This window comes from Coturnix japonica, chromosome 22 (assembly GCF_054131305.1).
Source record: "Coturnix japonica strain WE chromosome 22, WE-NBRP24, whole genome shotgun sequence".
NCBI lineage: Eukaryota > Metazoa > Chordata > Aves > Galliformes > Phasianidae > Coturnix > Coturnix japonica.
In genome coordinates, this window is record NC_140684.1 from 3,684,815 (window position 1) to 3,699,226 (window position 14,412).

The 14,412-nt window shown below is 41.1% G+C and overlaps 1 protein-coding gene across 3 annotated transcripts in view; it reads right to left on the reverse strand.

Annotated features, from left to right (window-relative positions):
- USP32 (ubiquitin specific peptidase 32) overlaps nt 1-14,412 on the reverse strand; it is a 59,455-nt gene that overhangs the window by 42,266 nt on the left and 2,777 nt on the right. For all 3 annotated transcript variants that reach the window (XM_015880897.3, XM_085521661.1, XM_085521662.1), the window contains exon 2: nt 1,396-1,523. In XM_015880897.3, the coding sequence (XP_015736383.1) occupies nt 1,396-1,523 (128 nt within the window). The remainder of the gene's footprint in view (nt 1-1,395; nt 1,524-14,412) is intronic.

Genomic DNA, 14,412 nt, shown 5'->3' on the forward strand with positions numbered 1-14,412 from the left:
AGGTACTCAAAAAAATGAACTGAGGTACAAGGATGAATGTCAGAAACATCAGTTCACAATACTAAGTTAGATGCGTTTCCTTGAGTACTTCAGCATGGAAGAGCTACAGTTCTACAAGAAGTACACTGCTTAAATGGAGCAAGAAGAAAGGTGCAGGACCCCAAAATCTTCTCTCCAGTAACAGCAGTAACTGCTGCAGCCAGAGTCTTCCATCTTACAGCACAAGCAAAGGGTGGAAGAAAACAGCTAAATACCAGATCCACATGAATGAGTCGCTAGCTCATACCATCTCAGGTGTGGCTTCCATGTCAAAAATTCAGCCAGAACTGGGAGTAACCAAACAAAACCAGCCATGAGCCCATGCCAAAGCTGCTGGGCACATAGCACTATACCAGCAAACAGAAGCAAAGGAAACACCTAACACAGACTAGCTACTTTCTATTAACTACTTAACTGCCATTTCTATAATAAGGTACAGAAAAACCTGCCACTGCTGTCCTTGCAGCGATAGGAAGCAGACTAGCAGTTGCAGTGGGTGTTCTAGACCACCTTCACAGAAACACTGAGCAACAAGGTAGGAGGAAGGTCCAAAATCTCATTCACTTCCATACCAAAGTTATCACCTGACATAATTCAGGTTATTACCAGACAGATTCCCTGAAGACACCTATGTCTATATAGTTCTGCATGATACCTTTGGGAGATGCTCTCCTTGTCCACCTATCATCACTTCCATTGCTATACACTCAAGACTACTGAAAGATGTCTGAAGGCAAATGAGTTTAAATGAGGCTCACAGCATAGAAGGATCTCATTCTATCAAAAGACATTACATAGAACTTGCAATTTCATTCTGCTGAGAGACATAGTGCTACCCAAACACATTAAACTCCCATAGGATGCTCAGATCATCATCTGCTATTACCAAAGTTTAATGCATTTGCAAATGCTTGAGGGGATAAATTATTAGAACTAAATTTCTGCTCTATTTGGACCCAGTGTTATGGCAGAAATTTGAATTCCAACCTTTCTACCTCTAATCATTCCGATTTCAAAAGATGCCTTCAAGGCTACACTGCATATGTAAGTAATTTACCTTTATATTACATTGGAGCTATTACTTTAAAAGAAAATGCACAGCTCTGCTGAACACTATAGCTTAAGTCTTAATATAGCTACTCTAGAGCCAGGAAAAAACAAACAAACAAGAAATCCACTAAGAGCATAAAAAGGGCCATAATTCCTACATTATCTTCAGACACAGAACACACTCTGGTACTGCATAACAAATAGAAATTAAATTTGGTTGTATATCTCTATAGGCGTATTTGTGTACACACATCCATGGGGATGCCTTATCAACCACACGCCTCCCCAAAGAAACTTGCAGATTACCTCAGCAACTTTTGGAGGGACTCCATCACCAAGAACTTCCCTGATGAAGCACTGTTGGGTCATATAATACGAGAGTCCACAAGTTCTCTTAAAAGCATCCTTCAGTCGCTTCAGCTCTATGTCTGTAACTGTATTGAGTCAGAGGAGAAAAAAAGGTTTGGTCAGTAACGTCACAGAAATGTAACAGCCTAAGAACCATCAAAAATCCACACACATTATGTTTACCATAAAATAAAAAGACCTGAAGAAATTAAATGTGTAATTTCACCCAGGCAGTGGTAGATGATGAGATCCAATATTCTAATCTTAAAGAGAATGGAAAGTTATCAACAACTGCAGTCTGCTGCCTAAATTTTCTTTGACTACAACATTGTATTATAAGTTTGTTGTAAGTTAAGTACAGTTATTATCATACAAAAAGAAAATTAAGTAGTATTATGATCAATTTTATGTTGCACACAAGCCAGAGAGATGATCTGTAAACCACCAGTTGTGAGTATAATTGAGAGCAGCACAACATCCAGCAACACACTTCAAACAGCCCCATCTCACAAGCAGCCTGCATTTCTGCAAGAAAAAAACAATGTGGTCACCACTTACTGGCTTATAAGACAGTAGAGCACAACATGAATTCAACAGCAAAACTAGTTTGGACTAGAAGTAACTCTTCACCCAAGGTTTCCCCACATAGTCAAAATCTGATTATCAGCTGCAACCTGTTCAAACTTTTCACAAGCTCCACACACAAGGAGTTTGAAGAGATCTCCCATATACCTGCATATGACTGTCCTCAAAAGCAGCCCTGCCTTCCTATTTCACAAGCAAAGGCAATTTTCTAACAGTATATACTGATTAAGAAGCTCCAAATAAGGCAAAGAACTGCTATAGTCCCATCATCAAGTGCTGTCATGAAGTATCTCCATGAGATACTTTTGATCCTTGTCAAAAATCAAGCTGCAAGTTCCCACATACTGCAGGAAGAGCTATTTACCATCCAGGCACCAAGGAACTGATGCTGCTCATGACAGCTATTGCACTGTATTTACAGGAAGACATTTTCCTTTCCTTGCCGTCACCATTCAGATGGAGCAACACTGAATGGCCAATAGCTTAAGGTTTTTGTCAGCCAAACTAAAATAGAACACTTCAGAGCTTAATCCAACACTCTTTACAGCTTCTACATTTCAATTAATTCATCCCCCAAAATAAATAAATAAATAAATCATTCCTTGAAAAGCAAATCACGTCAAAATGTTCCCTCTGAATTCCAAACCTCATCAGCACTGAAGAAGCCTGGTGACTTTACAGCTGCACGTAAGAGCAAAAACTGGGTCAAGTTTCTTTTCAAATGTTATTATAGATGCTGGGGACTTTTTCTTTTTTAACCTGAAAAAGAATCCATGGATCTCAGAAATACACCTCGAGTATGATCCACACAGCACTGGTGCTACTGATAAATAAGAATGTCAGTATGACATTAAGTAGCTGATAAGATGATACTGCCAGCCCATGTCATATTTCAAACATGAATTACTAGCACTAGAGATGACTTAATGTTATTGTTTGCATACAGAAGCTACAAAACAGGTCATGGAATTACAGAAGAGGTGATCATTTCCCTTCCTTCCCCAGGACACACTGAAGTGACTGAAGCAGGCCATCTCAAATCAGCTGCAGAGCTTCACAAAAATAAACCCATTATACTGCCACGTGCCTTGATTTAAATGTATTACTGAAATGAGGAGAGAAGAAAACAATGATATTATCAGTGTTTAAGTCTAGAAGTGACAAAGTATTTGAATACAAAATCCCAACAAAAACCTTCCAATTATTTGGTATAGAGGTAGAGCGCGATGAGAAGAAATAAGTCCTAAATTAGGAAAGTAATACTCCCAGAAGCGATACATTTATTACAGTAATAAAAATGAGCACACCCACACGCCCACAAGCTACTGTCTCTCAGTTGCACAAATCCTATGCTAACAGTCAGTCCAACGGAGGTCAGAGGTGTTATTTATGTAAAACAGATTTTATTAAGAGGTCAATGTCAAATGCTGCCCTCAGCTCCCAAGCAGCAGCCTTGAGCAGCACGTCCCTGTGTTCACTGGAGGTCTCTCGTTTGTTTCCACAACACCTACAAGGCCCATCCCACACCGCTCTCCCTACACACACACATGCTGTGCTCACAGACGCTGCCGCTACATTCACAACCTGTGAAAAACAGCACACGTAAGACTTCCCAAAATAAGTTTATGATAGTCAACACAGCAAAACACATCTTGTCATTCCTACCAGTAACAGGTGGCAGAACCTCAATCTCATTGCAAAGAAAGCCGTGCAGCTATTAACTGGAACCACGTGCCTACTTCTGCATATCTCTAAACTACAAAAGCTACCTTCTCATTGTAAGGATCCAATTCCAAATAATAAAAGCACATTTCAAGAGTTACTTATTGAATTCTAATTCTTACGGTTGTATCTGACTCAGCCTGCTGCCACAGCACATCCCTCAATCAAGATGTCTTCACCGCTAAAGGAAAGGTCGCAGGCTGTGCCAATCTGTCCAGGCAACCTTAGCAGGCAGCACAAACCTCCTGAGCACTACCTGGGCTGGATGCCTTCCAGCACTGCTGCAGACAGCTGAACAGAAGATAGTGCAGCATCCAACTCTCCAGGGAATCCTGGAGCTCCAGTTTGTTTAATAAAGTTTAAATGAAACCATGCAACCTCAGCTAAAAATGTCACAGCAACTTACAGTAATTGTAACAAACCTCCAGCTCACCCAATTGCCAAGGTTATTTTTAGTTTAATAGCATTATTTAAACTTAATGCTGTTTATATGGATTTACAATTCCAGTATTATTCTTTTTAAACTAACAGCAGTCCAGCTCAATGGTTGTATATAGCACCTTCCAAATCCAACCACCCCATCATACAGCTCCATGCTGGAAGCCACCCCTCTCTCTCTCAGCTGCTTTCACTCTAGGTGTCTATCAGCCAGTTCTCATCCCAGAGCTTTCCTTTCAGACTAAAGCTGTACCCGCAATTCAAACTATGCATACCTAAGTTCCCAGCCCTAGACTTAAAGCTCCTTGTTGGTTCCTTGCCTAGCCTGGAAGCAGAGCTAGAAAATAGGGTTAACTTGAGGTCAGCTCCTCAGTAGCAGAAGTGCTCGCCCTACCATACTTCCCTAGGCTAGATTCATCAGTCCCTAAGGTACTTAGAAATTACTTCAATAGCACGATTCTTTCAAAGAACACATGAAGACAGTTAAAATCAGTCCAGATTCTACAAATTACCATATATATATCAACTCACCTCTCCAACTCACACATACATCTGCCCACCAGCACCCCTGCAAAGTTTAAGGATTTACAGATGCAATGAGAAGTAACACCAAAGTCTGTGGGCAAGCACTGCTGCTTAAGATGCAACAGATCGCGCATGAATGTTAAGCGCTATAAGAAATGGATATTAATTTTGATGGAAGCTTATGTAAAGGTTAAAAGAAGTAGTTAGTCAGGCTTAATGGTTTTATTATAGCTTATATAGCATAATTGTTATATACCTTGCCTACGACACATGCAAAGCGCGAGCACAGTATAGGCACTTTAAATTTCTGTTTCACATTTATTAAGAAAGTCAAGATCAGACAAATGCCTCCCTTTGCAATGCCTCTTCTCCTGATCTTCAAAATTCAAGCAAAATAATATAAAACGCTGTGATGATGCAGAACGAGATATGAAATGTAGCCTTCTAAAGCATGAAAAATTGGCTGTTGTAGCCAGAGAGAAGAAGAAAAGCACAGCATTCAGCTCTTTAAGACTGTCTGAGACACTCAGGCAAAAGACACTTAACCTCTCCCTGTCTTAATTGTCTCAGCACTAAAACGAATCTAAATTCTAGTCTCCATCAGACAGATGTTTGATAACGATCTAAAACACTCTATAAAAGCACTGTACAAAGGAGATGCATTAATCTGTGAAGAGGACAGAATCCCAGCAGTGCAACAGAGAGTAGGTGGAGTTACTCTGCCATGGCTGCTATAAACTGAGAGCCAATTAAAAGCTCATGTAACAAACCACAGAACCTACATCCTACCTGCTGCCTTCACTGCCATCCCACTGGGGCGGCAGTGACTGCTGAAAGCAACTCAGCAAGTTGGTAACTTCTACTTACACCACCAGCCCCAAAGCAGCACACACAGCATCACTTATATTGCCATGAGCAGCAGTAACAGCACCAACATTGGACAAGATCTTGATGTATCAAAAGCCTAAAATATTTCATTTAAATAAAAAGGGGATAGAAAGCTCTGCTGAGAGGAAGGGGAAATGCACTCTGAGCTCACTAAGTGAGGGAGCTTATAAAATACCCAGCAGGGATGGTGCTTTTCACCCCAGAATTCTTAAGCATCAAAATGTCCACAATACTCAACAAACAGGAGACAAAATAATTGAGAAAAAAGAAATCTGAATTCCTACTACTTATTCCAGTCACTACTGAATAAAAGACAGCTTGCTATAACAAAATCTGCCCTGCAGATCTCAAGTACACAAGGCAAGCGATAATTTGCAGCCATCAGTTTTCATCCTTCACTAAAAATACCCAAAACTGAGTTTTAAAATAACACACTTGATTATTCTTCAGAAAACAAGCAAAGCTCACCTACCTCAAGTTCTGACTACCTCCTCTCATTTCAATAGTTCTCATGTTTTGATTCTTAAGTGACAATTTTACAGGTTCAATATCAAATTCGTAGGGCATATAATTCTCTAACCAGACAATTATCTTCCCTGTAATCACTTGCTCAATATTTCCCTCAGGAACCTCCATCCTAGTTATACATGGAAATTTTATTACTTTTTTCATTAGTCCTTATTGTGACTCAATGGCTGCGGTTATGAAGTTGTCAAGAACCGAAGCAATGATTAAAAATCTTCAACGAGGTAAAACGTGCAGGGAAAATGTTTGGAACAAATCCCAGAGCAGAGCAACAAGCCATGGCTTTGCCCCCGGGCATTGGGCGCTTCATGAAGGGCTGCCCCCCAATGTGAGGGCTCCCATAACCCAGGGTTGCTCTGTGTTACACACTGCTTTAAGTGCACACCTCTGCCTTTCTCCCTTTCCTGTGCTGTCCCCACAGCTGGCTGTGAGGCTCTGGACACTCTCCTCTCCAGGATCAATGCAAACTCCTCTAGAACACACAGAGCCGGGAAGAAGCAAGGGATGCCCAGAAAAGGCCATGGCCAGGGCAGTGCCATGCCATGGTGAACTGCGGCTGGTAACAGCTTTGGGCACCTGCTGAGAACAAGTTTACCACTTCTCTAATTGATAGCGGTAATTACTTTGTCTTTATGACTGCATTCTATTGCATTTAAATTTGCAAGAGCACATACAATAAAAGTTATGTTAATGACCTGCAGAGATTACTGAATTTTCAGGTTCTTTAGCTTTCTTCTGCAGCTTACAGGGTAGGACTGGAGAACACATAAAACCAGGCTCCTTCAATTCGTGAGGATATAAAATATAGCCAATGAGATTTCACTGCTCAGATGGTGGGAGGATTATTTCACTGCTGGGGCTATTATGTGGCAATTCCCATCCACACAGCCTTATGGGGAGGGCTGTCACAGAACCTGTGCTGATTAGCTTTGCTTGAAGCAAACATAATCCAAATAGCAACGTGACAGTGTGTGCCCTGATAGAGATATGTTACAGATGGATAAAACAGGCTAATAATACTTAATGGCATTCTTTTTGAGGATGGTAACTGTGAGAAGGAAGCTCTTTGAAGATTAAAAGTGTCACATAAATGCTAAGTATTCACGTTACAGAAAATTGGCAAATCCTATTGTAATAACTAAATCTTCTGCTCCCCACACACAAGATGTCATACCTTTCATACGCTCTGTGGTTAGGTCTAATAGAACCAAGAAAAGCTTTATGCCCTGGATGAGCCGCCAAGAGCCAAAGAATAGGCATGAAGGGGGGAAAAAAAAGAAAGAAGAAAGTTTGAATAACTTTTTTTTTTTCTTTTAAATACCAAAATTCTGTTGCTGTAATCCTTAAATTCCTGTTGTGTATTGTGACTGCCAAGCGTTGTGTTAAGATAGCTAAGACTTTACTGAGACATCTGAATGGAGCCATTTTTACTCATTATTTAGGGAATAAGATTAATTATTACAAGACACTTAAACAGCCATTCTTTAACCAAGACCAGGAGATGACAATAGAGCTGCAGGTAACAAAAAATAGGGGGGAGAGGGGGAATTTGTCAGTGGCAAAAAGATTGATTGTAATTCTTTGGGAACAGAAGGAACACATCATTAGCTGCAACATTGTAGAATGGAGGACTATAACATATTTGTTTTACTTTTTGCACTGATGACACCCTTCATTAACACCCCTATGGAACTCAGAGCAGGTAATACTGATGACACTGACTGCCAGCAATTATTTTTCTTAAAGCAACGCTGCTTCAGCCATATGAAGTGCAAATTCACCTCTGTAATTTCTGAGCTGAAATCCAGTATTTAACTGTATCACAGATAAAATGCAGTAAAAGCCTTCTTCACAAGAGTAGGAAATTTCCAGTGCAGAGAAGCTCTTGTTTCTGGGCATCTAACTACTCAAACATGGCCTGAAAGGAAGTACTTCTTCAGCCTGAAATAGATTCATGATGTCATATTCAAGCTCATTTATAGAAGAAATTTAAATCTGCAGAACTAAAGTTCTGGTTGTTAACTCACCGCTCTCAGTCCTTTCCACCCAGTCTTACTGCATGCAGCACTTCCTGTTCTGCTCACCAACTTCCAGCTTTTTTCCATTTGAGGCTTCAGATCTTCAAAATTATTTCTCAAACTAAGAAGTTAACAGGGATAAAATTGCTAAAATCCAACTAAATCAGTCCTATATCATCTGCAGAGTACTGCTGTGACAGTACCTGCTCAAGTCTTTCAGTTCATGACTGAACAGGCCAAACAAGCCTGCAGCAAGGCAAAACACGAAAACTTCCATTAGCACTGGAGGAATATCAATTCAAAACACAAAGGAAATACAAGTGTGTGTTCTACGCTAAATACCTGTATGGTATGAATGGATGATTGTGGTGGCATACTGGAACAGGCTGCCCAAGGAGGCTGTGGATGCCCCATTCCTGGAGGCGTTCAGTGCCAGGCTGGATGTGGCTCTGAGCAGCCTGGGGTTGAAACTGGATGAGCACTGTGGGCCTTTTCAACCCAGGCCATTCTATGATTCTGTGATAACAAACACCACAAAATAAAAACAAGACCAGTTCAATGTGAATATCTAACATAGCTTACGTAAGGAAGAATCAAAAGGGGGCTGGTTGTAATGGGTGTTATTTGTAATGTTAGAGAAATATATCTCTATGTAGAATGCAAGTACATCCTATTTGGGCACAGTGGTGTTACTTCTCAGAGCTCCTGGATCCAATTCAGACTCCAAACAATTGCAACATTATTCTTGAAGCATCAAGTCTTCCTTTTCAATGTTCTTTCTTTAAGACTGCAAAGCACATAATAATTTTTCTTCCCCCTTTCCCTGCAGTCTAAGATCCGATGTTGCACTGCCATTGAAGTTATTTATTTACAATTTTAAGAAAAGGTTAAAGTTTTATATTGAAACTGATTTGGAGCCAAGTTACACGGTTCTTCTTACCCTTGCATAGTTCCAAGAAAACAGCTATTACCTACAGTTCTAAGAGAAGCAGCTTCAAAGGCTTTGAACACAGGAAAATCACTGTCAAAATAAGCATTATATAAGACACCAGAAAGCATGGCTCCACATTCCCCCTGCAGCAGGTCCTCAGCTTCCACAGTGTTCTTTCCAAGGAACCCAGAATGGTTTGAAGCACATTCCTCCTTAATGCCCAGCTGAATACTTCACCTGCACAGCTCACAAGCAGCACCACAGAAGGACTGTCTGGTTTGTCCCCAGACTCAGCACTCAGTAAGTACAACTGGCTGCTGGCCTCACCTGCAAGCTTCCACGTGGCAGGAGAGGTTTGCTCTGTGCCCTAACAGCCACAAAGGAGGAGGATTTAAAAGCCCTACAGACCATGGCCTGTCCCTCCACATGCCATATCACCTACCTGCAAGAGCCAATCACTGCCACAGAGTTAATCACAGAGCAAAAAGGGACAAGCAGTGATTCAGGGAGGTAATAAATTTAGTGCATGGGCCACTTTTACATTAAATAAAGCATACAGTGGGAAATAAAGCCTGGCCGCTGCAAACTGCTTTGACTATAAATTATCCAAACTTTTCTCAGGCTTATCCCATTTTGCTTCAAAGACAAATGAAGGCCCTGTTACAAATGCTAGTAGACTTCTACAGAGGAAGTCATCTTTAAAAGCTACTCAATTATTTAACTAACAAACACACATCTCTGCCTCGCAGAACTCAGCTTCCCATCAGGATTACACCAAAACAATGAAGGATTTCTGGGTTTATTGCCACTGTGATAAGTGACCTCACTGTCTGCACAAAATACTATTGTGACCGACTGTGATTTGCATCAGTTGTAAACAGATTTGGTTCAAACACTACAGAAATTACATGCAGTTGTATTTTGCTTCAAACGAAGACCTATGAAGAACAAGAAATCCTGAACAGCTTTCCCATCAGTTTAATAGAACTGCAGTCAGAAGGTCAGCACTCTTTCCAAGCCCATCCTTACCTACAAGGCCTTCACCAACCATGCTCAGCTGTAAGTACAGGTGAGTGATAAACCCACTTCTCCAAGGCACTAAGATCCATCATGTAAAAAAGAAATGACTCTTATACAGCTCAGCTGACAAGACCAAAGCTGTGCAGAAACAGTCACTGCTAACAAAAGTGAGATGCCCCTTAAGGCATCACTAAACAGAACGTGCATCAGGATTTTGCCACCCTTCAGGTAAGCGGGGTATTTTCCTTCCAGTAAAGCACTGCAATAATATAGTGTTCAAAGTTTTGTGAATCAGATCCTTTCGAACTCAGAGGCAGAATCTACATTAATGGATTTTTTCTTCTACATTCATCTTTGCCCAAAGGCTTCATTGTCTCATTATGTAAATGACCTTTTCATATGAAAATTAAATGTTAAATATGCTTTCTGTAGTTTTTCAATACTGCAGATATCATAAGGATATTCACAGCAATCTAGATTAACCATAACTTCAGCAAAAAAGCAACTGCTTCAAGCAATAACAAATTAAGAAACTTGTTTTAAAAGTACTTAAAAATTGAAAGCCTTGTTTAGAATTAACCTCCAAAACTTTCTTCCCAATCTAGGAACCTAAATAAGGAATACGGTGTTTTCTGTTGTGATATTACTCAAGGATAGATTGCAAAACGCAGTTCTAAAATCTGCATGAAGAAGAGCCTGCAGACTCGTGTTACATGCCCTCATCACACTTCCCATCCCACCACCACGTGTCCCTCATACAACCCAGCCGCCAGCCAGCACTGACCTGGAGCAGCTCAAAATGAACATCACATGCTGCAAAGTAGCCTCCACTGCACACCGAGTCCCACAAGTTACTCAAGTATTTGTTCCTAGCACACAGCTTGGTGCTGCTCACTACCTGGGGCACAGTAACAACGCTGACAGCCAATGTGTCACTGGTTACAAGGGCAAAGAACAGACGAGTCAAGGACAGGCATAAAAACTCACACCACTTCCACTTGCTTGGAACACAGCTTCACTTCAGAGGTGTCCATAAGCTCTTTGTTCTGTAAGGGATCCTGTGGCATGACACCAAACTCTTCTGGATGCATTCCCAGCCCCTCAGCCAGCAGTAACACCGTGCAGACAGCAGCTCCTACATCACCTGCCTGGCTGTGGGGTGCTCAGCTCCCTGCTGGGAAAAGCTTCACCAGCCACCAGGCCAGTTAAATAACCCAAACAATCCTAAAAGCAAACAAACAAAAAACCCAGCAACAAACAACAGCCTACAAGTGAACAGCTCTGGAGTACAGCAGTCCTTGAAATAACTAGCTCAGTAGACAGAAACAATTCCAGTGTTTGGAAATGCAATGCTTGTTCTACACCTCCCCTGTTTCCATTCTGTATGTTCACTGTGTTTTGAATTTCTTCTTGGACAAAAGCAAGCAGGATTATTTGAAAAATAACTGCTAAGTGAAGATAAGGCCTCAAGGTTACAGCACCCATTAGACACACTCATTAGACACTCCCCACATACCAACTTATTTAGAATGAATTTGGGAATTCACCAGCTAACAAAAATAAATACCCATCTAATTTTCAGAGCATTTGCTATCAGTTAAAAATGACAGACAGTGGTAATGTCTGATTCTTTTTTCAATTACAGGAAAATCATAATGGGCCCTATCAGAAAGTAGCAGTTGCACAATTTAATTCATAAAATTAAATAGACAAACCATGTCTCACCTACCCACATCACTTCGTTCTTTATTCTCGCATGGCTTGTCCTCCCTTCACAGGCTCAGGTTTTGAAGGCAATTTCATTTTAGAAGAGGACTAAAGAACTGAATGCCATACTTACAAAATGAGACAGTAGGCTGGCTTCAATTTAAGCATAAGAAAGGGAATGAAGGCTGTTTTACTGATTTCTCATACAGTGCCAGCAGCCAGAAAGCCCAATGCTGGTTTGGGTCAAGTACAGCAGGACTCAAGTAGCAGTGCTTCCCCCCACCCCCTTTCACATTTCATTATGAGATGCTTCACATCATTTTGAAAAGCTTCTCAGGTTCCTATTTTTGTCCTATTTTATCATCTCTGTAGGATATTATCAGGTAGATATAGAAGCCTGAAGTTATACTCCATAAAAACAAGGCTTTGCCAAGTTGAAAATGAACAGAAATATTTCACAGCACCCATCAGGTCGGGAAGCAGCTCAGAAGGTCACGTAGGTCAGCTCTGTGCTGAAAGCTGAGTCAGAGCCACTCAGACCAGCAGGCAGAGGGCTCTATCCAGACAGGCCCTGAAAATCTGTAAGGATAAAAGTTTAACACTCTCTCTGGGTATGTATATTTATTAAAATTAAAGAACAGCACCCAAGCCTGCTGTTACACAAATACCAACTACGTACTGACTAGAAAGAGCTGACAGTGAATAACTTGATTTCATTGATTAAAACGTAAGACAAAGCAGAACAACCAAGAGTTATATGAGCAATGAGATACAGGCATGTCTTCTCTAGGACAACACAAGAATGTTTTCAGCTCTTCATTTAAATCCACACCATCAGGATAAGAAAATATATTACGTAAATAACTGCCAGATATTATACTCGTAGCTTATGCCAAGTTGTTTGACACTCAAAACGAGGATTTGTTTGGCTTATCCCTTAGCTCCCAGCCACCATGGCTGAAATGATATTATCTATTTACGCTCACTTGGCAGCTTTCCTGACTGCTTTGATTTGAATCTCTAGTAACACGCTGACAGGATAACAATGCACCTAATGTTATGAGACTACTATTATTTAAAAGATACATTTAATCTGTTAAAGTGAGAAACTAGAGAACTCCCAACATTTACTGAATCATACTTAGAGGTTTTGAGGGCTTTCTGCTTTAAGGTGTTCAACCCTTTGCTGTTTATGAAACACCTGCACTCCTTAACATTGCTTTATCAGACTTACCCCACTGTGTGCCCACCCCTCACCCAGGCACTTACTCCTCAGGTCGCTGCTGTGCCTGGCAGAGCTGCCCTCAGGTGCCATACAAGAATAAGTGAAGGCCTATCCAAAAGGTGCTCCCTCAAAGCCTCATCATTCACAGAAGCTTAATCAGATGACAACAATTTTCTCTAATTTAGAACTTTTCAAATGGCATCTCATAGATTCTTCTAAAGCCCAACAATTGGCATCTCAGGAAAGGCAACACTGTCGGCTGGCTGAAGTTCACCACGCAAACGTTCCAACAGTAAATAGGAAGAGACCAAAAACAACCACTTCTCTCAACTCGGAACATGAAGTAAAAGAGAAAGCAGTCACTGCTACTTTGCTGCAGCACTACAGGGTGAAAAGACCTCGAAAAGCAGCCTTTTCCCATCCGTTTGTGGAAGTTTAAGAAGACATTTGCACAGAATATTACATGTCCAGCTAAAGCTACTGAGGTATCCTCCCAAAACAAGCATCAGAACTAAATGCCACAGTTGTGAAATAATTACTGCTCTGTGAATTCGAGCAGCTACTCGCAGCTCTGCAGATTTATAAACAGGAAGTGAGAAGCGACACATTCATACCTGCTTCCATCACATGACAGAGCCCCAAAGCCATCAGATACCGGCTGACACAAGCGGCCCAAATGATCTACACGACCTCAAAGAAGATCCTAAAAACACGTTGTGGATTTAAGAAGTTCATTTCAAAGTCTGCAGTGATGAAGAAGTTGTTCTCTTGGGGCCCAAGGGCTGAGCCCATGGATTTTGTCATCAGGGTGAGATCAACTGACGCACGCGAATCAGCCTCCTGAAATCCTTTAGTCAGACTTACTACATCTGTAAGTGTGAGGACATGAATGAGCAGAGCCTGATTTGGGTAGGAAGGGACCCCAGAGACCTTTCAGCAGCCTCTCTCTCTGCAGGCAGCGCTCATTAGCCACTCAGATGCGGCTGCAGCTCCTCTTCCACCCCAGCACATGCAGAAGAGCAATGTTAACATGCTTTTAGCAGAATAAAAGCCCAGCCCTCCTCCCCAGTATAAAATACACAGATACGTGACTGTTCATTGACGTTTCCTTGGTTTAAGTGGTTACCTGACTGAATATATTTCAGCATACATAAGCTGAAAATAGCCTGAGTTAGCATGACCCGCTATCTCAATAGGAAACTGAGTTTCTGTGATCGCTGCTCCATCTCCTAATTTTCAAGTATCTTGATAGATGTATGCTCCATGTGTCTGTCTTATACTGCAAACGTTATTTAAGCATTATGCATTAAAGTCATTGGGAAATACAGTACTTAGAAATCTGAAATAAGCCAGCCATCAATTAATAGCACACAGCCATCTCCTTCCTAGGG